General features: G+C 49.9%; 1 protein-coding gene across 1 annotated transcript in view; it reads right to left on the reverse strand.

The window, feature by feature from the left end:
* Positions 1-24,810, reverse strand: part of Camk2a (calcium/calmodulin dependent protein kinase II alpha) — a 59,701-nt gene that overhangs the window by 32,869 nt on the left and 2,022 nt on the right. Inside the window, exons 3-5 of the mRNA XM_028774314.1 lie at positions 10,196-10,290; positions 4,335-4,394; positions 94-148 (exon numbers count right to left, since the gene is read on the reverse strand). Coding sequence (XP_028630147.1) covers positions 94-148; positions 4,335-4,394; positions 10,196-10,290 — 210 coding nt within the window. The remainder of the gene's footprint in view (positions 1-93; positions 149-4,334; positions 4,395-10,195; positions 10,291-24,810) is intronic.

Below are 24,810 nucleotides of genomic sequence, written 5' to 3' on the forward strand. Positions count from 1 at the left end.
TCAGAACCCCTCATATCAAAGAGTCCCTAACTGTCAGCCCTGCCCAGGCACCCGTCTCCCATGGCATATCAGGTTATGCTCAGAAAGACTCACAGATCGAAGATAAGGTAGTGGTGTCCCTCCTCGGAGATGCTGTCATGGAGTCGGACTGTGGGCAGGGTTAAAAGCAGCTGGTTACACATGGGTTCGGTGTTCTCCACCCCCACTATTCCTGTCAGACTCCTGGAGCCACCGGCTCAACCCTCAGTCCCTAAGCACAGACTTTGATAAAAGCAAGTGCAAGGAATTCACTCCACCAAGACCTCCAGCATTACTGAAGGAAACTAGGTGTAAAAACTGAAGACCTCTGTGTGTCAGCTTGATCCTCTCCCTGCTCCAAGCCTCGGTTTCTAGGCAAGCCAGAGTGGTAAAAAGAGAGAGAGAGAAAACAACAACAAGATTGTGATTCCAGTCTCTGCCCAAGCGCAGCTGTCCGATGGCGGGTGGGCAGGTTGCTGTGCCTGAGCCTCTTTTCTCCTCATTTAGACATTGCAACCTTGTTTCAATAGTCCGATGAAGTGCACAGCCGTAACCACTCAGTTCAGGCCCTGGACTGAAATCCCCGCTCTGCTCCCAGGCTGAGAGACAATAGTGTTTCCTGGGGCTGGAGTGAGAGAGACAGCAGTTGGTTCCTGAACTCTGATGGCTGCGAATTTGTCATCTCTTCACACCTCATTTCCCAGGAACAGAAGCAAGGCTCCCAGGAGCCCAGAGCTTCCTAAATTTTTCAGCTTTTGAAAGGAAGGCCCGTGGCCTAGGACTGATTCTTGAAAGCTATGTCACGTCAGTCGAGGACCAGTTCTCACAGACTAGGGTGCCCACCCTTCTCTGTGTCATAGACACAATGTAGGGGAGAGCTGGCTGGGACAATGGGAATCCTTCTGCACAATGCAAGTCACACAGCTGTTGGAATGATTTGGCAGTTATCACCCACTGGCTTGGAATCTTCTCCAAATTATGTCGTTTAGTGAAAAAGCGAAGTGTAGAGCTTTGATGTTTTTCCTAAGGAGATGTCTGAGCTTGGTCATGATTCGAGTCTTTCTGGAAAGATGTGGAGAGTCAGGCAACAGGAAGCCTGTGTGGGGGAGAGGGAGGCAGGCTTCCTTCTCCTTGGAAACCCCTAGCATTGGCACACAATATCACAGCACCCTTGAGTGGCTCATGGCACTCAGACTTGCTCATAAGCTTGGTGGGCTGAGAAGCAATACCTGAATGGAGGATGCCCTAGGAGATAACCAGCCAGCAGAGACAGAAAATGGTGGAGTGAAGGGTGGTTTACACAGACTTAAATGAATGTTACATGGTGTTTTGTTTTGTTTTCCCTTTTTATAGTGTAGGGGATTAAATAAAGCAAAAAAAAAAAAAATGTGTTCTACCACTGAACTGCATCCCCAAGATCTTTGTCATTGTTGCTGTTGCTGTATGTTTTTAGAAAGGGTCTTCTTGTGTAGCTCAGGCTAGCCTCAAATTCACAATTCTTCTGCCTCCCAAGTGCTGGGATCCCAAGCACTGTACCTGAAATGGTAAGTGAAATGTGAAGGCACACTCTTTTAAAGTTCTGTTTTTGTTTTTATTTACGTACCTCTGTGTGTGTGTGCACATGTGAGTACAGGTACCAGCAGAGTCCAGAGGAGTCAGGTCCCCTGGAACTGGAGTTTCAGGTGGTGATGAGACAGACACCTGATGTGGGTGTTGAGATCCTAAATCAGGTCCTCTGCAAGAGCAGTAAGCGAGCGCTCTTAATCCCTGCGCCATATCCCTAGCTCACGGGGGCATGCTTAAACGATGATAAAAGCTGTTATTGCTTAGAGTGTGAAGTGTCTCCCAAGAAGGCTCATGTGTTAAAGGCTTGATCCCCAGTGAGCAGTGCTGGGGTGTGTGTGATTGGATCATGAGGATATTAACCCCACCGAATTGATTTATGCTTCCATTGAGGAGTTCATAGCTGAATTATCAGGAGGTAGAGCATGAGATCCGAATATCTTCAAATTCTCTTCTCCTTCCCAAACTATTCATTAAACACTCCGGTTTTAAGTAGCCCCGGCTCACTCTGACACTGGCATGGGACTTCTAGAGTCTACCTATCGAAAGCAGTACCCAAGCAGGAACCAAGAGGCAAAGAGTCTACAGCCATAGCTCGACTAGCCTGTGCTGAGAACCCCTCCTCCACCCCTGAGACAGGGCACTGGACACAAGCATATAGCAGCCCATCTACCTTTGCCTGGACTTGCTAAGCAGACTGAGATCATGTGAGGTTTCCCCAGGCATGGAGCCCTCTGGGTTTCTGTACCACATCTATACTACATTAAGGCTTCTCTGACAAGAGTTCATCAGCTTGGGGTAAGCTGTGGGGCAAGGTCAGGGTCTCTCCAGCCCTCCGGCAGACACTCGTGGCTCTTCTGAGATCCTTCTGGCTATCTGTTCAGCTCTGCTCCCTGTGAGGAGCCATGTTTACTTAAGCCCATTCCTATCATCATTTCTCCCAACAGCCTGGAAGAGGTCTGGACATGTGGTAGAGCCTCCGGTGAATTTGACATCGGGTAAATGAGGAGGGAACATCTCCATGGAGACAGTGGGAAAGCTGATGACTGTCATCTCTGGGCTTTTGCGCCTCATTGTGTCAGGGTGTCTCCCTGTGTGGATGGCGCAGAGCAATGTGGGATCGCATGCGAAACTTGTCTTGTGTGGAGGAGGTCCTGTTGCAGGAATGGGCAGACTGTGGTGTGGGTGCCTGAGCAGGGTAGAGCTCCTTCACTCTGGCATTGCACTGTTCTCTATTGAGTTACCATATCCAGTGAGGTACAGAACAATCTAAGTTTCAGAATGGTGAGGCAATGTGTCTAGGGTCAGTCACATTGTAACGGCGGTGCTTAAGCTGCAGGTTGTTACCGCCTGGCCTGTGTATTCCCATTATAGCTGGGAATGGGAGAGAGAGATACATAGATAGGAACTCTGAGCTCAGACAGATCCGCTGCAGTCGCAAACCCATCTAGGTTACATATATGTGTGTGCACAGAACACACATAGACACCACATACAGACACCACCCCACAGATACCACACACAGAGAGACATACACGTGCAGAGACACATACAGATATATCATGCTGTATACATAGGACACATACACACAGATACATACAGAAATACACACACATAGATGCTACATAGACACACATATAGAGAAACACACAGATAACACACATACACACACACACACACACACACCAGACACATGCATACCACTCTCCTCTTCCCAAGCTGACAGCCTTCTTGAGAACATAGAGTTTCTGTCAGAGCTCACTGAAACCTTCCATCAGCAGTGAGGGATGGAGGACCCAGGTGAGCAGAGCAGGGTCCAGCTAGGGTCCTCCTCTAGCTGTGGTCTGTGACCTCTTCTTTGCTACTGGCCTGCCTCTGGCTGCTGTGCAGGGGAGGGGAGGGGCCTCTGGTATAAATAGCACATGGAGCTTTCTCCCTGGGGAAAGTTAACCCTTCCAGCTCAGCTCCGGTACAGGAGCCTGTTTCCCCTCTGCTGGAGAAGGCACAGCTGTTGGAGCTTGCTCTGGTAACCAGCAGCCTTAGCTTCCCCTCTGTGAGACTCTGTGAGAGCTGTGACATCTCAGCCCATCTCAGGCCCATGGAAGCAGAAGCTGCATGACACAAGATGCCCAGGTGACTAGACAGGTAAACAAAGTGACTCTGAGAGGGCAGAAGTCCCACTAAGGTCTCACAGCTGTCCCCTGACAGAACTGGACCTACCAGCCTTGCTCCTCCCTGACCAGCCCGGATCTGCAGACCAGATGCACAGGAGGGGAAGGAAGGAACACTGAGACATGTAGTGTATTTCGGGGCCGTGCTTGTGGTCCTACATGAGCCAAGCATCTCCGGAAGATCACCTCAGTCTAACTCTGGGGCACCAGCCAAGCTCCTGGAGATGCAGGAGGCAGGCAAGCGCAGGACTCTGAAATGGGACAGGGCCACTGATCCAGGCTGACACTGCATGTGGTGGGTCGGGGCGTGGGCCTTGTTGGTCAAGGCCAAGCTTTCCCATGGCCTATTTTCATCTTTCTTTTTCGGCTCCGAGAGCATTCCTGAAACAGCTTTTCCGAAGGAGGCGCTGGCAGCGTGGGTGGGAAGAAGGGTCCTTTCTTCACCTTCCCCCGAAGCAAGCTGGTCCTCAGTAAGACACCCCTTTCCCCAGCTCCCTTTGCAGCCTCCATCCCCAGAGAAGAGAGGGGCTGCTCCTCACCACCCCACACTGTGCCAGGACCCCTCGTACTCCCACAGCTCACCGATATTGGGGTGCTTCAACAAGCGGCAGATACGGGCCTCACGCTCCAGCTTCTGGTGATCTGAAATACAGATTTCCATGTAAATCCCAGAGAAGATATGACCTTTACTCTGCTTCTATTGTCCTTACCTCCCAGGGTGGCCCTAGGTGCTGGAAAAGGAGGCCGATATATCAAGGCTTTCTGAGTTCACAGAAAGGGCAAGTGGGTAGTGAGGATCCAAATGAGTCCCTCTCCCTCTCCAGGTCTCACTATCCAGGGCTCTCCAAGGAGATTCTCATCCAACTCCTTCCTGTATGACCCAACCATCCCAAGGTCTGGAGTCCCAGTACAACTCCCTATAATTCCTCCAGGCTAGCCCCCAGACCTTCGATCCAGGCAGATGAATTGCAGAGTTTTGCCCTTTCTGGTTCCTGTCTGGGAGTGGCCAGTTCACTTAGTAGGCACATCCTATCACCAGCCATTACTCCATCCTACTGTCCCTCAATGCCATTGGCTTCTAGAAGCCCACCCTGACTTCAAGCCTGTAGGGACCCTCCTTTGGGCTCTAGTGGGCCAGGCAACATCTTCGTGTCTCACAGAACCTACATCTTTGGATATAGACTCTGTTGTACCACCTACATCTGTTTGAATGCCTGGTACATGCTAGTTACTTAAGAAATCACTGGGTGGATGGATGAATGGATGGATGGATGGATTTGACAAGCTTCCTAAGGTAGTGACTGTTTTCTTCAAAAGAGCTGTACCCCAGCAGCCCCTCCATTTCATAGGACACTGCAATCAAGGACAGACAACTGCAAAGAACGTATATGGTAAACTTGGTGTGTCCATCCCTCCCTTGGGGCTGGCCCAGAGCCTGCATGCCTGTCAGGACCTCTGTCTAAGACCCCCATAAGAGTTTGTGTAAGTTCTGCTGCCAGTAGTCTCTGCCTCAGGCTGCTAGGAACAATCATAACCACAAGCTCTGTCAGTGTCTGCCATGGTGGTGGGTGACACCACTGTCACCATTGCACAGATAAGGTCACATGGCCTGAGCCAGTGGCAGCCTCAGGGCTACAGTGGCCTTCACAGTCTGACCACAGGATGGCTCCTCTGGAGCAGGTAGGTATTATAGAGGGTGGTGAGGTTGGAGAAAGCCCTTATTTCCCCTGCTTCCTCCACTAGAGCAATTGCTGGCTGCCCTCTGCAGACTACAGAAGCCGAGATCGATGCTGAAATGTGGCTTTGTCATCAGCAAAGCAATTAAGTCCAATCCTGATTCAATAGCCTCGGCTTCCCAGCTGAAAACCTGCTGCAGGCTGCAGGGAGTAGGGGTGGGGTGCAAGGCCAGATTGACTCCAGATACTCTTCTCCCCACCCCCTCTCTGCCTCTTTTACCATCGTCAGGCACAGGATGTTGGTTCCTAGACAGAGGAGGGAACCCCAACCAGGTCCCTGATCCACATGGACTTCACCTTCACCCACAGCGGAACCAGAGAGCTTCAGAGTCAAGGTTCTGCTTATCAGAAGGAATGGGAGCTTCTGACCCAGGCAACATACTCAGAGGGGTAGAGTACAAGTCTAAACCCAGAACTGTGTTGTTTCCTGCATATGAGATGACCCAGGAACGCAGTGACATTGATGACAAATTATACATAGGTGAGACAAACATTGGTCACAAAACCTTAAACTCTTGTCTGATTACCAGCTCTCTCTGCCAAATATGGCGCCAGCCACAGGTTTCGTAACAGCCACCCTGCATCATGACTTTCCCCGTTAGCCACACCCATCTGCTTCGTGTGAATGGAGCACCGTGCAGGATTTTGTAGCCCCGTTCATGAAGGTTGCATTTCTAACTCACTGAGACGCTTGGGCACTGTAGTGCTCTAACTGTATTGCTCGAGACTGTTCTTGTTCCGGTGTGTACAGGAAAAGAAAGTGAGGCCGGGAGATGAAGGCGTGATCCCTTCTTCAGTGTCATTGGTCAAAACAGCTGAACCCTTTTCAGAACTTAGAGCTCTAAGGACCTCACCCCTTGACTGACCTACTCTCCATCCTAGCTATTTGTCTCTGGTGGCCAAGGCCTTTTTGTTTTAAGGTATAAATAAGATCCTGCCACTCCTGGGTGTCCGACTGACTAACAGCTTTCCTAATGTGTTTACGGTACAAGCCAAGGCTTTAGCTGGCATCTTAGCCATGAAGGGCATTCACACTCGCTCTTTCTGATCCCGACTATTCCAAGCTTCCTATCTTAGAGTCCTTGGCTTGCTGTGCCCTCTTCTTAGGGTACTCCTCCCCTGGGCCTTCTTATGCTGCTTTCTTCCTCCTCAGATCTAAGCACAACAGTCACTTCCTCAGAGAGTTTCCTCAGATGCCTTTTCTAAGAACGTCACCCTGAAGATCCCATTTCCATCACCAGATCTGACTTTTCTTTCTTTTAGGCAGAGTCTCTCATTGCTGCAGCCCTGGCTGCTTTAGAACTCACTGTGTGGACCAGGCTGGCCTTGAACTCATAGAGATCAGCCTGCCTTTGCCTCCCCAGTGCTAGAATTAAACTATGTGTGTCGCCATACCCATCTGATTCTCTTAGTAACACTCCTCTCTTCTTTGCCATACCCAGTTTATAGGTATGTTTCTTGTGCTGTCTGGTCTCATTCTCAAGAAAGCAGGCCCCTGGGAATACAGCCTTGTGCATTGGTTACTGCTGCATTCGAAGGGCCCAGTATGGAGCGGATAAGAGACTTATCCAAGCTCCTAGCACAAGCAAGTGGCAGAGCTTCTTGTCAGTTCATGCTAATAATTGCAGCACTGGTAATCAATTCGTGCGTGACTCAGTCACAGCCCACAGTGATGAGCCATCCAGGCAAGTTCAGAGCCTCCACACCCTGCCTGGTACTAGAGAACATGGCCCTTGATACCCATGCTGACAACGTGGAGACCTTCATCCCACTCTGGTTGGGTCATCCTTGGGGTATTAAAGCTAAATTGCAGAAGAGTTTAGTACTGGGAACAAGACAGTCCCAGCAGAGACAGGCAGGGCCAGAGCCTTCCAAGCACACAGACTTTGCCTCAGAGAGGTTGGGCTCCTGCAAGCAGGGGAACACAGAGGAATGATGAATGAGGGAGGACACTGGGGGCAAGAAAGTCCCCTTCCCATCCTGGGATATAAGAGAAATAATTCAAAGACCAGGGGTTCTTAACATGTGAGTTGCAGCCTCTTTATGAGTCAAGGGACCTTTACATGGGGGTCACATATCCTATGTCCTACATATCAGGAGAGTGTGGGGAAGCCAGACTTATGAGACTCAAAGCCTCCTGAGGGTACCCATGTACCTTCCTAGGGGTCTCAGTGAACCTCAGAGATGGCTCATGAGCCTAGAGACTGAGAAGGTCCCTGCATGAGTGTGGCCAGAGTCCCTAGGAGGTTCACAGAGCAGCTGGCAGGGTCCAGCTCAGAGCACATGGCTGCCACCTACTGTGCTAGGAGGTTGGCTGTCATAGAGCCTCACAGAGACAATTCAACTCCAGGGTGGAGCTCAGAAAGTTACATTTTAAGACTGAAAGAGGAGCCTGGCAGGAATATGAATAGGCAATTTTTTTTTTTACTTTATTTGCTTCATGGTTTCATTTTATTTGCTTATGGTTTCTTTGAATGACACTAGGAGGGTTTTTTTGTTCTTAAGAACTAATTTTAAAATGCATATAAAAAATATCTCCCCCAAGTTGGGAACTACTTTCTAGAAGAGGCCAGGCAGGGTGTGCTAGGGGAGGCCACAGCTTGCTGGGAGGGGTAGATAGAAGCCCTGAGTGGGTCCAGCTCCTGCAGAGAGCTGCAGGATGTCATCCCAGAGTGGCAGCAGGAGAAGTTTAGAGAATATTGCCAAATGTGACAGCTGTAAAGCCCCCTGTGGAGGGGAGTGACAAGAGGAGACTGCTCAAGGAATCTCTGCTCTCCTCCCTGCTGGGAAAGAGAGCTGGCAGGCTGCAGCAGGCATCCAAAAAGTTCCCTGATTCCAATCTCCTCCTCCTAGTCTCCTAGGCAGGGTTACTTTCCTCCCAGATGGTCAAAGTCTTGGGTAGTGGCTGCCTGACACAGCCAGATTCTGTTCAGGGATGGTTAGTCATCATCCCCCAAAGAGTGATGGGCTCTGTCTCTCAGTGTATATCCCCTGATGGTGGTAAGCCAGTCCAAGAACTCCAGAATCCAGCACGATGCTCCCTTGTTATCTTCCTTCCTGAATGCTCCTCTTGAGGACAAAACTTGATCTGTCATTACTCTAGCCCAGGGGTTCTTAATATGTGGGTTGCAGTCCCTTTGGGGGGTCAAGTGTCCTTTTCACAGGGGTTGCATATCAGATATCCTATGTATCAGATATTTACACTACAGCTCATAACAGTAGCAAAGTTCTAGTTACAAAGTAGCAGCGAATATAATCTTATGGTTAGGGGTCACCACAATATGAAGAACTGTGTTAAAGGGTCGCAGCGTTAGGAAGGCTGAGAACCACTGCTCTGGCTTTATCTCTAGCTTCTCAGGAATTAAGGTACAACAACAGAAGGCTGCTCCAGCCAGGCTTGCCAACAGGAGGCAGCACTCCAGTCGGACTTCCTGCCTGTCTGCCTCCTTGCTTCTGGCTCTGACTCTAGACCATCCACAGGTTTGGTCTTTTTTACACTAGTTATGCCAGCTGGGGACCCTCAGAACCTCTCCTCAGTACAGGATGCAGAAAAATAAACAGACAGCATTGTTGGCCAGACAACAGAGCTGGAGACAAAAGGGGACAACCACAGGCCAGTCTAGGTCTTGCGGGGAGGCCCACAGAGAACAGCATGAACACCCTAGTCAGCATTCACAGGCCCTTCATCAGCTCTGCACCTGCTGGGCCCTCATCCAAACACAGTTGCAGCCTTCAACAGTCAAACATTGTACCTCTTTTCCTTGATTCTGCAACCACCTCACCCAACAGAATTCTCCTCATACCAGTCTTCAAGGCCTCTATCTGGGGTAGATGTTAGCTTGCCAATACACTGACTTGGTCACTCAGTACTGCCCTAAACATGCAGGAATGACCAGGAGTCTTCTGAGCAGACTTCTCAAACTCCAGTGCCCCTGAGCATCTTATTAAGAGGTGAGTTTAACTGTTTTAGGTCTGAATGGGGACCATATCCTGGGGAGGCTGCCGCTACTGGCCAGGATCAATTATAAGATTTAGGAGCCAATGTCCCTAAAGCCTCTGCAAGCTAGACTTAGACCTTTTCAAAACCAGGCCATACCTCAGAGCACCTATTCAAAAACCAGTGATGGAAACAGAGCCACAGACAGTTCACAGACAGCCTAGGCCTGGTGAGGGCGCTGTCTTGGGTGCTGAGCACAGAGCGGTGGGTGAGTCCTGTCTGCTCTGTTGGGGCTCACAGTCACCATTAACTGGGGATTAAACACGTGGCCACAGAGGTGAACAGAGTGAGATGGGCCACATAGAAAAAAACAGCAGGAAGAGAAAAATGGAGACTGAAGAGAGAGCAAAGAAACGGCTTTGAGGATATAACTGAGTGGAGACCTGGAAGGAAAAAAAAATGGCTGCCCTCATAAAAGGAGGCAGGCAGAGACAGCAAAAGCAGAGGCTGGGAGGCACGCCATGAAGGGCATGGCAGAGGGGAGAGGGAGTACTACTGAGGGCTTGAGCTGTCTGGGTGATGCTGTAACACTGAGCCTGGAATCCTCAAGGAAGGAAAGTGAAGGGACTATGCTCATTGCACCCTCAGAAGGAAGAGCCTCTTAGCCTGCCAACACTGTCTCCCAGGGGTCAAGCTTGGGGTTCAGGTCTAAGGCAAGAACTATGACAGATCAGGGAAGCTGGCAGTGGGTAGACAGCGTAGGAACTTACCTCTGGCTGAGAGCTTCTTGGTGTTGATAATCTTGGCAGCATACTCCTGGCCAGCCAGCACCTTCACACACCTGCGCACCACGGAGAAGGCTCCCCTGGAGGACAGAGAACAACGTGATGTAGTGAGGGACCCCAGAGCTGTCTCCCCAGGCTACACAGGAAGGGAACCATTCATTGCTGTCACCTATGTCACAAGGGTTCCTTCACAGCATAGGTCAGGAAGATCCAGAGAGGGCCCAGATGCTTGGCCTCATGCAAGATGAGCCTGCTGGGTCTATAAAAGTTAGGTCACCAAGTTATAAAACGTTAGAATCCTGGAGTGAGAACAACAGAATCTAGGTCTCTGAGAATCTTTAGAGCTTTGTTCTTTGAACAAGTAACACATCACATAGCTCCAAGTTCAAAGGAGGTAAATATGTAGACCCTGAGAAGTTCTGCCTCCACTCCTAGGCCCCAGCCTGTGAGAGGGTCGTCCCTGAGGCCTGGAGTCCCTCCTTGCAGATGTTCCCCTCACACACAGCACCAGGTAGGTATACTATTCTGTTCCCTCCTTTCTATAGTTAACCTTTTTTTTTTTTTTTACCTCTGAGACAGGGTCTGACTGTGTAGTCCTGGCTGGCCTGTAACTCATTATATTGAACTCAGATCTACCTGCCTCTGACCCCCAAGCACTGGAATTAAAGGCATGCACCACCACATCTAATGCAGTTAATATATTTTGAAGGTCATCATCCTTCATAAAAAACTCTTCATCATGTAATACATAATTATATGACTGTCTTAGAGCCTAGTGTCCTGGCCGGTTTCCTGATTGAGGTCCCCTACTGAAAGGCAGGTTGGTTCAATCTCTAGCTATTAAAAACAATACCCCAATGCCCTTAAATGTGTGCATTAGAATTGCATAAATTCTAGTACTCTGGAGATAGACAAGTAGATCTCTCTGTGAGTTCAAGGCCAGCCTGGTATTTGTAATATGTCCCAGGCTAGCCAGAGTTACATAGTGACACTATCTCAAAAAACCAAAAACAAACAACAACCCCTCCCCTCTTAAGAAAATATTACATTTCCTGCATGTGTCTGAGTCTCTGGGATAAGCTCCATCTACTAACGTTTTTTGGTCAAGGGGGGCAGGTAATATTTGGAAACTTTGATTGATAGTGAAGTTTTATGAACTTATTTTCTTAATAGTACATGTTATGGGTTGAATCTGAAATGTCCCCACAGACCTGTGCTTTAAAACCTTGTTCTCCAGCTGCTGGCACTATTTGAGGAGGCTGTGGAACGTTAGGAAGTGAGGTATGGTTAGCAGAAGCAGGTCTGTAGGGCCCAGCCTCTGAAGGTTACACTGTCATGATGTGAACAGACAATCACATGTCGCTACTTCCATGAACTAAGCAGCTCTGTTGTGTCTGCGTAGCTGCAGAGCATTGAAACCCTCTGAAACTAGGAGCCAAAAATTGGTCTTTATATATATGTATACGTATATGGATACGGATACTGATACAGATACGGATATGAATATGTATATATGCCCTTGTCAAGGTGGTATATTGCCAAACATTTTTTGTATTTGTTAGGAAGAGGGATAGGAAATGGTGATTTGGCACAGATTCAGTTGTGTGTGTGTGTGTGTGTGTGTGTGTGTGTGTGTGTGTGTGTGTGTATATGAATGTTGCTGATGCATGTGCTCATGTAAGCACATGGAGGCCAGAGCAGGATGTTAGCAGTCTTCCTCTATCACGCTATGCCTTATTGCCTTGAGACACTGTTTCTCACTGAACTGGAAGCTGACCATTTCCGTTAAGCTGGCTGCCCATCAAATTCTCAGGAGCTTCCTGTTTCTTTCCCTCCAGTTCTGGGACATAGACAGATGCAGCAATGTCTGGGTCTGGGTGCTGGATATGGGAAATTCGGTCCTTGTACTTGCAGAATATGCAGTCTTACCCAATGAGTCATAGCCCTAGTCCAGTCCCTACATTTGGTTTTAGGAATGAAGTCGAATGTCTTTTTAACATGCTTTACGCAGCTCCTGGAACTTTATCCTTGACTAGAAGAGACCTGGGGATGAGGGCCATGGGTCTCAGAGCTCTCAAGCAGGGCATCATTGTTGTCACATGGAATGGGACGTTGTTCAATTTTTCAAGGACAAGGAAAAGTCTGGATGTTGGCAAGAAATTTCCTAGTTTTCAAATGTTGGCTCCTTATTTCGAAATAATTTGAGCATAGAAGCAAAGAAAACCTGTTTGAGGCTGTGTCTGAGCTGGATCTACCATTCTGCACTTCTCCACACAGGCCAACTTGTCAACTCTGCATGTCACAGAAGAGGCTTCTGAGGGGCATAGTGTCCCAATTTTAACCGCCCTCTCACTAATGACCAGAAGAGAGAGCCTGGGAAGACTTCCCAGATACTAGCATGCTGCTATTATATGAATCATTCAGGCACAGTGCAGAACCACAGTTCAGAGGCCTCATGTGTGGAGTGGGGCTCAAGACATTGACCTCCAGGATACAGCTCTGTGTAGATTGTGCAAGTTCACACTGAAGATTACAAGCAATGTTGTACCTAGGCCTCAAATATTTGCAACTCTGGGTTTTGAACAACCATACTGAGTACCTCTCCAACTTCCTGCTGCTGACCATGCTCAGTTCCCAAAAGCCTCCAAACTTCCAACCACACACCTAAGTCAATGGGCAAGGCCTATGCCACAAGATGGATGAGACAGACAGGAATGGCCTGAATCACATGTATACTGAAGACCTCACACAATAGCTTATCCTAGGGCTGTCAGGTTCCATCTGCTCTTCACTGATAAGAAAGCAGAGAGACCCCAGTCACCTCCTTGAAACACTGCCCCAGTTATAGAATCTTTGCTGTTCTCCATGAAACCCCTGTGTAGAAAAGACTTACCTGCCATTAGTCACTCCTCCTGCCCCCACAATACTGGCCACCAAATAAAGCTGGCTTTGTTTATGCCAACCAATCCTCCTGCCAATTGTACCCCCCCTCCCACTATATATCTTGCAAGTCAGTTATGATGCCATCTAGAGTTAGGGAAGAGCTACAGGTAAACGGCTCCATTCCACAGCACTATGCCCTCACGTCAGGTGCCAACTGTAGGAAGTGGTCCCTCAGGTTGCCCATCTCCTCTCCAGCTTTGCTAACAACAGGGAGGCTTTACCGCTGCTCTTAAATCGGAGACTTTCCTATGATAGTTTCCAGAATTCAGAAAAGTGCGTTTGCTAGTGTGTTATATAATATAAAACATGGTGAAGAATACAGATGAGCAGCTGGATACAGAGGAACAGAGGCCAAAGCCTGGGAGATGGGCACACAGGAGCCTGACTCCACTGGAGCTGAGATGTGCCCCCCTGCTGCACCTGGATGTATTCTGACTCACAGATGGTGTCCAGGCCCCGTGCGTGTTCAGCCTTGTGGAGACTGCATCCTGTAACTGTGACCAATCCCTAACTTGATTTTGAGTCCTCTCATCTCCACAGAGAATGAAGAATAAGGCTGAAGGTTCCAAGCCTTCCAAACAGCTCTTCAATCAGGAGTTGGTTTCCTCTGAAACCAACCTCCACACAGAAACCCATAATGAGTCACCTCATAAGAATCAAGGTGCTTCATCTGGAAATCCCAGCAGAGATAAGAGTTTTGTGCTGGGAACTGGGGTCAAAGACTAAATAGAATAAAAAAACACTCCAGTTATCCCTATTATTCAGGAAATTGCAAGAATTTTAGCAGCCCTGCACCAAAAACTAAAAGGACTAAATGTATATTATATTCTATCAGTCTAATCATGCTAGCCCATCCCTGACCTGGCCCTCATGGGGGCTGTTTATTCTCTTTCTTGTCTCTCCCACCCATCTAGTGAGTTCCTATGCCTAACCCCTGGTACCTAGTACTTGGTATCTAGCATATGGTACCTAGCATCTAGTACCTAGTACTTGGTACCCAGCACTTGGTACCTAGCACTTAGTACCCAATACCCAGCATCTGGAACTTAGCATCTAGCACTTGGTACTCAGTATCGAGAACCACTAGCCAGCACCTCCATAAACAGAACTTGCAAGATCAAGCAGTGATTTTAAACAACAGTGAAAGCAACAGAAATGAGGCAGGAGGGAGGATCTCAGTCAGGAGCACTAGGGACAGAAATAGACATTTGAAGACAAGGAGACAGCTGGCATTTCAGAGGCATCCATCTTACCTATGCAGAGGAATGGGCTGGAAAGCCACTGTTAGGCTCCTGCCCAGGTATAGACCTTGATTCCCATGAGGTCTTAAGGGTAAGTGTTCCAGTGGCTTCATCCCAGCAGGGTTCTGAGCTGCCTAGACCTGGTAGGGCTTTGCCTTGTTCACCAGTACCTGGCCCACGGTGGGTTCATAGCTAGACAGCCATTAGTATGGGTCAGGTGGGTGCAATCAATTGCTACATTAAAGTACAACACACACACGCACACACACCCTAAAAACCAAACAGAAACCCCATAAGACTTTAGACCAGAAAGCTGACTGCTACAGTATTGACTAGGGAAATCTTTAAAACTATAGATTCCAGTGGTTGGATGTGGAACACATCTGTAATAGCCAGAAGTTCAGAGGCTGAGGCAGGAGGACCATAAGTTTGAGGCCAGCCTGGGTTACATATATATAGTGTGACCCTATCAAAAGGAGGTGGGGGGATTTGAGAATACAGCTCAGTTGATACAATGTTCCTATCATGGCCCTAATCCTGGTGCTGGGTAAGTGGAAGGAGGAGAATCAGGAACTCAAAGTCATCCTCAGCTATACAGAATTCGAGGCCATCCTGGATCAAACATCTGAAACAAGCACACACATGCGCACACACACACACACACACACACACACACACACACACAGAGAGAGAGAGAGAGAGAGAGAGAGAGAGAGAGAGAGAGAGAGATTTTAACTCCCTTTCCTCTCCTCTGCAGGCAGTCTTCCTGTCCTATTACATACTCTACCTCCTGGAATCAGCATTGATGGGGCCACCTAGTGGGCTCAGCGCAGGCAGCTTCACAGGGACCCAAAGAGCAGGGGCCTAGGTGCCACATCTGCTGAAGAAGACAAGCCTCTCTCACTGAGCAAGAACAACACAGCTTTCTTATGAGCCAGGAGTTGCTACGCAGGGATGCTGAGCCCCCAAAGGACATCCTGAGACTGTTGCCCAAGGGCAAAGATGCATAGCCTTCCTCGGGTACTCAGAGGAGACACCTCCCAAGTCAGGACCTAGGATACTTGTACTCCCAAGCCTGCGTACCACTAGACTCCACATGCTCCCACAGCAACCTGAAGAGATCGGAACTAAAATCCCCATTTCACAGATCTGGAAACTGCAGCTCCAAGAGAGAAGGAATTGTGTCTAGAGAGGCAGTGAAGGGAACTCGGGTCACTTAAGCCTTTCCTCCAGGCCCAAGTGGTGGCAGGCAGGTGGCGTCTTCAAGAGCTGGGGCTCTGGCTTGCAGAGGTCCTGGTAGGCCCACAACGGACAGTGTGACTCTGAACTTAGCCTCTGATCTTCTTTCTCCCCTTAAGAGGGCAGTGGCAGCACCCACTCTGGGTGTTCTGGGAGACTAGGTGAGGTCACTGTGGAGCACTTGACCCAGGATTAGGACTGCAGAACACAGGACAGAGTAGAGGGTGAACTGGGCCTGTTGAGGCAGCAGAGGCCTGAGCGAGGGAGCTCCTCCTACCCCTTCAGCTTTGCGGCTCTATCTACACTGAGGAAGGCTCTCATCCTGTCACCAAAGGGATCAGACAAACTGGGTAGCCGAGAATCGGGGAGCCAAACCGAGAGAGAGGCAGCCAGCCTGCAGCTCTCCCTTCTGCTTCTTGCATTCTTTGTTTAGAAAAAGCTTGTTGGTTTGTTTCTGTCCTGCCAGAGCAAATGACTGCAGCCCAAAAGTCTTGGCAAATGGATGAGCTAGCCCACCCTTCCCAGGGCTCTGGGCTGAGCAGGGGGTTAGCAGATGAGTAGGCAGGCCAGAGCCTGGCAACGGAAAGTCAGGCAGAGCAGGTACATCAAGGAGGCCAAGATGGAGAAGATGGGGGGTGGGGGGAGAAGTGGCCCCAGAGGAAAGGGAAGAGGGGATGCTGGGGTGGGATGACGGAAGATTTCTTGAGAATACCCATGAAAGTGCTCCTGTGTTCCTGATAGGGAGGGGTTTCCTGAGCCCAAGGACAGGATGAGCAGTGTTCAGGGTGTAGAGAGGGAGGGGAGACGGTGTGCCTGGGTGTAGAGGGAGGGAAAAGAAAAGGGGATTGGAGGTGGAACCCTGCTTCCAGGTACAAGGGGAGGACACCTGGACACACAGGTGGTTATTAGCACCTGGCTCTAGCTGAGTCTGTGACACCATGAGTTATTAGGTACGATACAGCACAGGTGTGTCGCTCTCAGAATTTCTCCATGTGTCCAAGAGCTGTAGATAGGTAGAGGTATGTGTGAGACAAACACAGCAAGCACCGGAGAGTAGGACTTTCTAGTCTCAGCCATTCTGGGAGAACTTAGATAGGGGTGGGCCCTGTGGGCTTCAGTTTCTTCACTGGCAACATGGGACCGAGGGAGGGAAGGTTGAGACGCCACGGTACAGAGACCTGTCTGCTTCAGTATTGTAGCCTAGTCAACGGCTCCTGCTATCCTGTGGGCAGGTTAAGAGTCACCCAGCCCGAGTTCAAATTGCCATCATTGTTCAGGCCCTTTCTAGCAAGTGACATCATCTTAGTCTGTCTGTCTCCTCCCCCATAAGATTCGGACAATAGAGTCCCCACCCTGAGCAGTTGCTTCAAGGATTCAACATGATAATGAGGCAGCAATGTGTTCAGCAGTCTCTGGAGTATAGTAAATGCTCAAGAAAGGATGCCTTGTACGGGAATCGTTAGATCCAGGGGATGAAAACAGTTAGCCTTGTCGGAAACGAGCTTGGGGTGGGGGTGGGGGTCTGGCAAGGAGGGAAGGGGCTTCTCCCCAAGGCTGAAGAGTCTCTCCTGGGTGTGTGCACCAAAAGTGAATGTGAGCGGGCAAGGAGGCCCCACCCAGGACCATGCAGACTCATGAGGACATTCTATTGCTGAGAATGTGGGAACTCGCTAATGGGCTGTGAAGAGTGACTCGGCACTGCGAAATTGTTTTCTGGCTGACAGTCAGAGCTGGTGTCCTGGTGTCCTGGGTGTGGCTGACTGCCAGCCACAGGTGCCTGTAATCAACTCTGGCCTAGACCCTCTTGAAGAGTTGCCATGGCAGCCAGGGAATTTGATGAGAAACGAGAAGACCACAATCCTTGCCCAGCTTGGTACAAGCTGGCTTATCCTGATGGGCCTCAGTTTCCCTATGTAAAAGACGGGAATGGCAAATTCTAGCCCCAGTTACTCCTGGACACCCCGAGACAGGCCATGTCACCTTCCTCCATAGCCTCTCAGGGTCTCAGCAGAAAGGAACATGTCTGTGTGGGGACTTTCTGGGTACAGCCTACTTGTGAACTTGCCCTGCACTCTGCACCCTTGGGGTCTGATAGTCTGGGAGGCTTCCAGTCCTCGGGAACTTCCCTTCATTGACTGCTTTCATAAATACCCCTCCCCCAATAAAGTGAAACAAACGTCCTCTCAACTCAGCAGCCTGATTGCCTGATTCCCTCTTCCTTCATGCTGCCAAACTTCCAGAACAAATGTCCGACATCCGCTGCCTCGTCTTCCCACCTCCCACACTCCGGGAACCCACCGCAATCTGGTCACCGCCCCCAAGGTTCCATGGAAGAAATACTTATGCCAGGCTCGCCCACCCAGTGCCTCCCCTTCCCCCACCCCTGGCAGCACCCCTAGGGCCTAATCTGCCTCGCCCACCCCACCCTATGGGTACTTGGTACCCTGAACGCATGGCTCTGTGGTTCATCCTCAACAATAATACTCCTTCTGCCCATTGCCTACCAACTGCCACTCCCTGTTCTCTCTGCATCTGTCCTCTGGCCACTTCCTCCTCCGGCCCTGGGCCAAGGCTATTAGCTAGGCCTCCAGGAAGGATCTAGGCTTTGATGGATGCATTTACAATGTCATTAAAATGATCCTGTGTCTGTGTGAGCTCTGGGTAAAGGCTGTACACTCTTCTTCAACTTAACAAAGGAGCCTGTGACTCCCCCCAAAGGGCTTAATCCCTCTGGCTGTCACCCTTAGAGATCTGCACACATGGGCTCCTTCTGCTTTCAGAATTCTAGTCCCATCCTTTGAGCTATTCATCCTCCTGCTTGGATGCTGGCTACATGGCAGGTGTTTTCCAACCAGTCTCTCCCCAAAACCTCCCTCTGCTAAGATCTGTGAACCCACCATCTACCCCTCTGAGCCAAGCTGAGATGATCTCAGAAGGTTTCTGGCCCAGTACAGGTGGACCTGCTGTCTGGGATACGGTTTGAACCTGGACCTGTTGTTCTCAGTAACTTAGCTGAGGTAAGCTGAGTGGACTGACTGCCTAAGATATGGAACTCAGAGCAAGTATAGTTAAAACATCTACAAGAGGGCCAAGAGCTAATATTGGCCACCAGAGCATTGTCTTGCCTGGCAGACCACAGTGTGAGACCCATCTGGCTATGTGGTAAGCTGGCATGCCCAGTATACCTTACCACAAAGGTCAATAGGTAAGGGAACTGAGACTGAGAAAAATTGGACCAGGCCTTCTAACTCAGAATGTTGTTTTCAGTTCCCTACACAGTCAGGACAAGAGACAGCCCTGACTTCAGATCCACAGCTGTGCTTTAAGTCTGTGAGAAATGGGCAAAGATCCCACGTGTTAGAAAAAGAGAGCAGTGTGCAGGGAGGGTGGCAATAGCTTATACAAGCATCCCCCAACCCTCAAGATCGTTAAAAGCTGTGGCCGGCAGAGTCCATTTTAGAAGCAAAGGGAAAATCTGACACAAGGCCATTCACAGCTTCCAGTCTTCTGTAATCTAAAGCAGGTCTTTCCCATCAACTATGTATAATCCCTCTCTTTTTCTTTTTGTGTATTTGTTTGTTTTAGGCAATGGTATCCTTTCTTAACAATAAGCAAGCAAAACTGAGCTATGCCAGTTCCAGACAGCAAACTGATAAGATAGGCCCGGACCCAGGATGCCCTCTGCTTCATGTGCTTCCTGTCTCCACAGTACCTCTGTGAGCAGATGGCCACATGCCACAGCATAATACAACAGAACATCCCAAGACCTGCTGCTGAAACCTTGCCTCTCTCCTCCTGTCCCTGGCTGTGTCAGTGCTGATGCACCGCCCACTCCCAGACTCCAGAAGACGCTGTGGGGACGAGCTGTCCTGCACCCCCACACACACACACCCCACTCCACCGCCAACCCAGCAGAAGTCTCTCGGAGGACACAGAAGGCCTCAGAACTGGAAGAGTCTGTTTGTTGAAGGGAATACTGAATCAACAGAAGTTCCAACATATTCCCTGTTTGGTTGCACATGCCTTTTCTTGAATGGGTTACAAAATAGAAAGATAGGGAAATAATATACTCAGTGCCTAGGGGGTAGAACCACCACTGGACAAAGCAGAAGAAAGTTCTTCTTTTGACCTGGCCTGTCCCTTCCATGGTGCACACCACAGAGACTTGTCCCAGTGTCAGAGATGCTCTAGGGGCAGAGAGCCATGCTGTAGGGTAAGAGGAAGCTGGAAGGCCCAGTTCTTGTGAGTCACTGACTTTCTGGGCCATAATCCCCTGTTCATAGAGCAAGAGCACTGGACCCTGGGTTATTCTCAATGGAACAAAGAGTAGTATCCCAGCCCCTTACAAGCATGTTACAAGGTGAGAGCAGGAAGGTTGGTCAGGAGCATGCTGGGGAGGCCAAGGGCTGTGAACAGGAGTTTCTCTGTCGGCCATATTATTCCCCTCTCCAGAGGGTGCTGGCAACAGGAACAGCTCTGATCCTTAGAAAGTGCTCTCTGGTGTTGAGATTAAACCTGTCTTTCCTTCTCTGTGCAGTCAGACATTCTGCCCTCTGTGATCCTTAGTCTCTGACAAGCCCTAAAGAGGGCTCTGTGACCTGCTCAAGTCCCCTGACTCCTCAGTTTTGCCTTCCAGACCTCTACCACTCTGCCAGCACCCCCACCCCCACCCCACCCCACCTCTGCCTTCTACAGATACAGGCTTTTACTGTTCCTCCTAGGACTTAGCATCTGGAAGTTGGGGAGTGGACTCTGCAGACCAGAAAAGACAGGGACTCCATATGCCCCCTGAGAAGAATGTGAGCTACTGACATGTCTCAGAGGCTTTGCCTGAGCTGCATCGTGACTGGGAACATGTTCATCCCCTCTTCTCTCTGGCAAGGCCTCATTCAGCCCCCAGCCCCCAGAGCCACCTCAGAGCAGTCCCCCATAGCATCTCTGTTCCTCACTAGCAGAGTCTTAAGACTCACCACCCCTGTTTGCGATCCTGGCCCTCGTCCAGCTGCATTTTAAGGACTGGATGTTGGGGTACATATCTGTTTGTTATTTGGTATTTTGAGACAAGGTCTCACAGTGTAGCCTTGGCTAATCTAGAACTCATTGTGTAGGTCAAGCCGAGTTTGAACTCACATAGAGATCCACCTGCCACTGTCCTCTGAGTGTTGGGATTCCAGGCATGGACCAGCATCCAAGTGCACCTGAGTAATCAGTTCAGAAGGGATTTGTCTCTGGCTTTTTACTGGATTGTGCACCCCATCAGGGCAGAGACCACAGAAGTCCTGCATGTGAGCACGATGACTATCAGCCAAGATTGGGGACTGAGAAATGCATGTGGAAATGGCCACAAGGATGCAGATAAATTCCTCCCTTATAAGATGACACCAAGGTACCAAGGCCATCAACATCCAATGGTCCAGTAAGTCCCAGGGGCTATACAGCACCTCCTGATACTATGTGCCTCCACGGACTTCGAGCATCTAGAATGCTAGGCTGGGGCTCAGCAGCGTGGGTGACACTTGGTTTGCTGGAGGTGGGCTCATAATAGTTCATGGAAGTTATCATAAGAGGGCAGGCCTTGGGCAGTGTGCATTCAGGGCCAGTGTAAGCTGGAACAGAGGATTTGCTCAGAGACAATGAGTGGGAAAGAAAGAAGTAGAGCAAAGAAACGGAGAGACATGTATGGTGAGACAGAGTCCAGAAGTCCAGCCAACACCATCTTGCTGTCCTCGCACTGGAAAGTAGATTCAAATTATATGTCTTGTACCATCGAGAGTGTGTATGTGTGTGTATGTGTGTGTGTGTGTGTGTGTGTGTGTGTGTGTGTGTGCGCGCGCGTGCACGCGCGCACCTCATAGCACACAGAGGGTTGGCTGCAGCTCCAGGTTGCAGGGGCTGCTGAGCAATGTCACTGTGCTTTGGAGGGAGGCAGGAGGGAGGGAGGAGGCTTGGAGAGTGTCAGTGTGTCTCAGCCTGTGTGGGGGCGCCTGTGTGGGGGTGGAGGGCTGCAGCATGCACCAGAACATGTGCCTGCTTGCTGCTCTGATGATGCGGAGAAGCCAGGAAAAGCTGTCCCTTCCCCTGTCCTTGCACCTCTCCCTGCCATCCGGGTTCTGTCTGTCTCCCCATTTCCCATTCTTTGGTCTTTGGTCCATGCATACCACTGCCTATCCCTGGAGCCTGGAGAGCTCACTATGCTCTATGAGGTGTCTCTGTCTATGCAGTACGTGGACAGTCGCCACAGCCCGTCCAGTGCTGGAGCACAAGATCTACAGCTTTTCTCATAGTCTTCTAAGGAGGGAGGCCACAGAGGGCAGCACTTATCTCCAGAGATGGGACCCCCATTTTACTGACAGTGAAGCTGAGGCTCAGAAAGAGCAAGTGGTTCATCCAAGGTAGCCCAGGAGACTCAAAGCAGAATTTTGGCAGAAAATGAACATCTGTTCAGTTATCCATCCTCACTGCCCCCTGCCACCACTACAGAGACCACTGCCCCTTTCCTCTGCTTCACAAACAAGAGGAAAGCTGCTTCCCAAATGCAGCACTAGATGGGGCCTTGCTCAGACATCTCCCAGGGACCAGGTCACAGTCCCTTGAGCTTTCCTGACCCCTCCTTTAGCCCCAGTTTATTCATCTGTAAAATGGTGGAGTAAGGCCTGCCCACCTCCCCTTAGGGGTGGAGCTAGTGGATGCCCACCTCCCCTTAGGGGCGGAGCTAATGGATGGAAAGATACTTTCCCAGATGCCCAGTGCTGCTGGTTGGAGGGTTTAGGTGCAAACAGTCCTGACCAGGTGGGGCCCTGGTGCTTTAGCATACTCTCTCGATGATACTGTCCTTTCTCCTTCCAGCTCCTCACAGAAGGGCAAAATGGCCAAACACGTGCTACAGAGCATGAGGTCTTGAACATCCAGCACCTTGAAGCCCAGTGCAAAGAGCTTCCTCTAAGCCAGGCCACCACCCACAGATCAACCTACCCAATTGTGGTATGGGCCAAAGGCTATGGAGGAAGTGGTTCAGGTTCAGGGGCCATCCCCCAAGTCCCTGTCAACCTTGCGGCCACCCACATTCCCACCAGCCTCCCCTACCCTGTACTGCCTGAGTCAACTTCAGATCCCAGTTTCTAGAGAGAAAAGAGTGGGCTGAGCTCTCTCCTCCCTTCTCTCTCTCTCTCTCTTAAATGCAATCTCCTTCTGAGGTTCATTTTGTCCAGAGCAACAATTGTAGGTCCTCAGAGCAAGCCTCTGCCTCTCTAACCTCTGCAGATGGAGGCCTGGGGATGCAATGTCTAGAGAAAACATTCTACCCAGGGGTTTGCCTGAGCTTTCCAGAGCTTCCCTTGCCCCTCTCCACCTGCTCTCCTCCCTTTCTATTGATTCTGGACATCAGAGGAGACTGAATGAGCAGTAGGGAACTCTGAGGGTTACCCTGGCCCACCCTGGCCCTGCCAGACACTGCAGTCCATATAAGCATATGCTTCTATTTCTTTCATTCCAAGGAGGGTAGAGGAGTAGGGTCAAGGGAGGAGGGAGGGAGTGCATCTCTAGGTCCCTAGAAACAGCCCCATCTTAATCCTATATGGGATGCAGAATCAACTTCTTAGCTTTTCTGAATTTATGTGCTTCAGTGCTTGGGTATTGGGGTGGGTGGCATATCTTCAGTACAGAAACATCTACAAGTTCCAGAAACCCCTATTCAGGGCTACCTTGAGGCAGGAGAGGAATCTCTGCTTCCACCCAAGGCTCCTAGAAGGCCGCTGGTAACAAGCCAGTCTTCACTGGGCAAGTTGCCAGTGAGTCTTGATGGAGTACCAGCCTTCTTCTATGTTGTGGCAAATCAGGGCCTTGCCAGAGGTCAACCACAGTCCCTCAAGTGTCTTTTTTTAAAGCCCAGCCCAGCTAGGTAACCTGCTGGTTATGTGGACAGTTCTGGGTGGGGGCTCAGTGTCTAGGTAGTCACACAGTGTCCTAGCCAGAAGACATAGGCTCATCAACTAAAGGGTAATCTCTACAGAAACACTTCTTCATTGATTCCCTCATGGAAGAGGAGCCCAGGGAGACCTTGAATAACATTCCCTAAATAAAAGATAAATGTTGAGAAGGCCCTGCCATTTCCTTTAGGCCTGCCCAATCATTGAGGACAACAGCCACTCCAGCACCAATGTCCTACCAGATGCCTACTTCGTGCTAAGCTTGAGGTTATGTCTTCACATGACATCTACATAATCCTCACAGTCTTCTAAGTCTCCAGAAAAGAGTGGCAGCCTGCCCAATGTCACAGAGCTAAGGGTCATTTGGGGCAGCCCCTCCCTGCCCCACCAAATGCTCAGACCAAGGCTAAGATGCAGAGCAAACACCACAGGACTCATCCTTCACAGGGTACCCTGGCCTGTGTCACACAGACTCCCCAGACAGAAGCCAGCCCACCACAGCCTTTTCTCCTTCACACAAGCATCTTCAAGCACAGGTTCGTGCACCGGTTCCTGAGGTCTCACAAGCTCTGACACCACAAGCAACATTTTGTAGGTTTATACATTTTTCTAGGGAATGTCTATTTAGACTTTCATCCAAATCCTAGAGGAATAAGTGACCTAGAAAAGGTTAAAAGCACCAGTAGTTCTGGAAGGAGGAGGTCTGGAATTGATTGGCTAAGACCTGGGTGTCCCTGCCACCCTCGGTTTTCCTCTGCCCCTTCTCTAACACCTCTGAGTATCTAGGAAGGCAGAGGGGATGAGAAGGCCAAGTCAGCCCACAGAGCCCAGTCCTAATGATCCCCATTTCTTCTCAGGGCAAAAAGAGCAGTTTGCTGTCACTGTGATCCCTGAAATCCCATCTTAACCCCTTCCACTGTGCTCTGTGACGCAGTCCTGCCTGAACCAGCCTCAGTGGCCTCTGAGTGGCAGCTCCTGTCTATTCCAAGTGGATACTAGACATGCTCTGGAAAGGGGTCCCAGATAAACTTTAAGAGACAGTCCTCCTGAGAAGCCCTAAAAATTGTATTCCTGCCCCCACCCCTGCCTCCAAAGCAAAGACACACAGAACAGTAGGAAGTCTGTAGACAAATATGAACACACATTTGCACAAGGGAACTGGGATATGTGCAGGTCTCTGTCTTTCTGTCTCTCTCAGTCTCTGCCTCTCTCTCTCTCTCTCTCTCTCTCTCTCTCTCTCTCTCTCTCTCTC

Source organism: Grammomys surdaster, unplaced genomic scaffold (assembly GCF_004785775.1).
Source record: "Grammomys surdaster isolate TR1022 unplaced genomic scaffold, NIH_TR_1.0 239, whole genome shotgun sequence".
Taxonomy (NCBI): Eukaryota; Metazoa; Chordata; class Mammalia; order Rodentia; family Muridae; genus Grammomys; species Grammomys surdaster.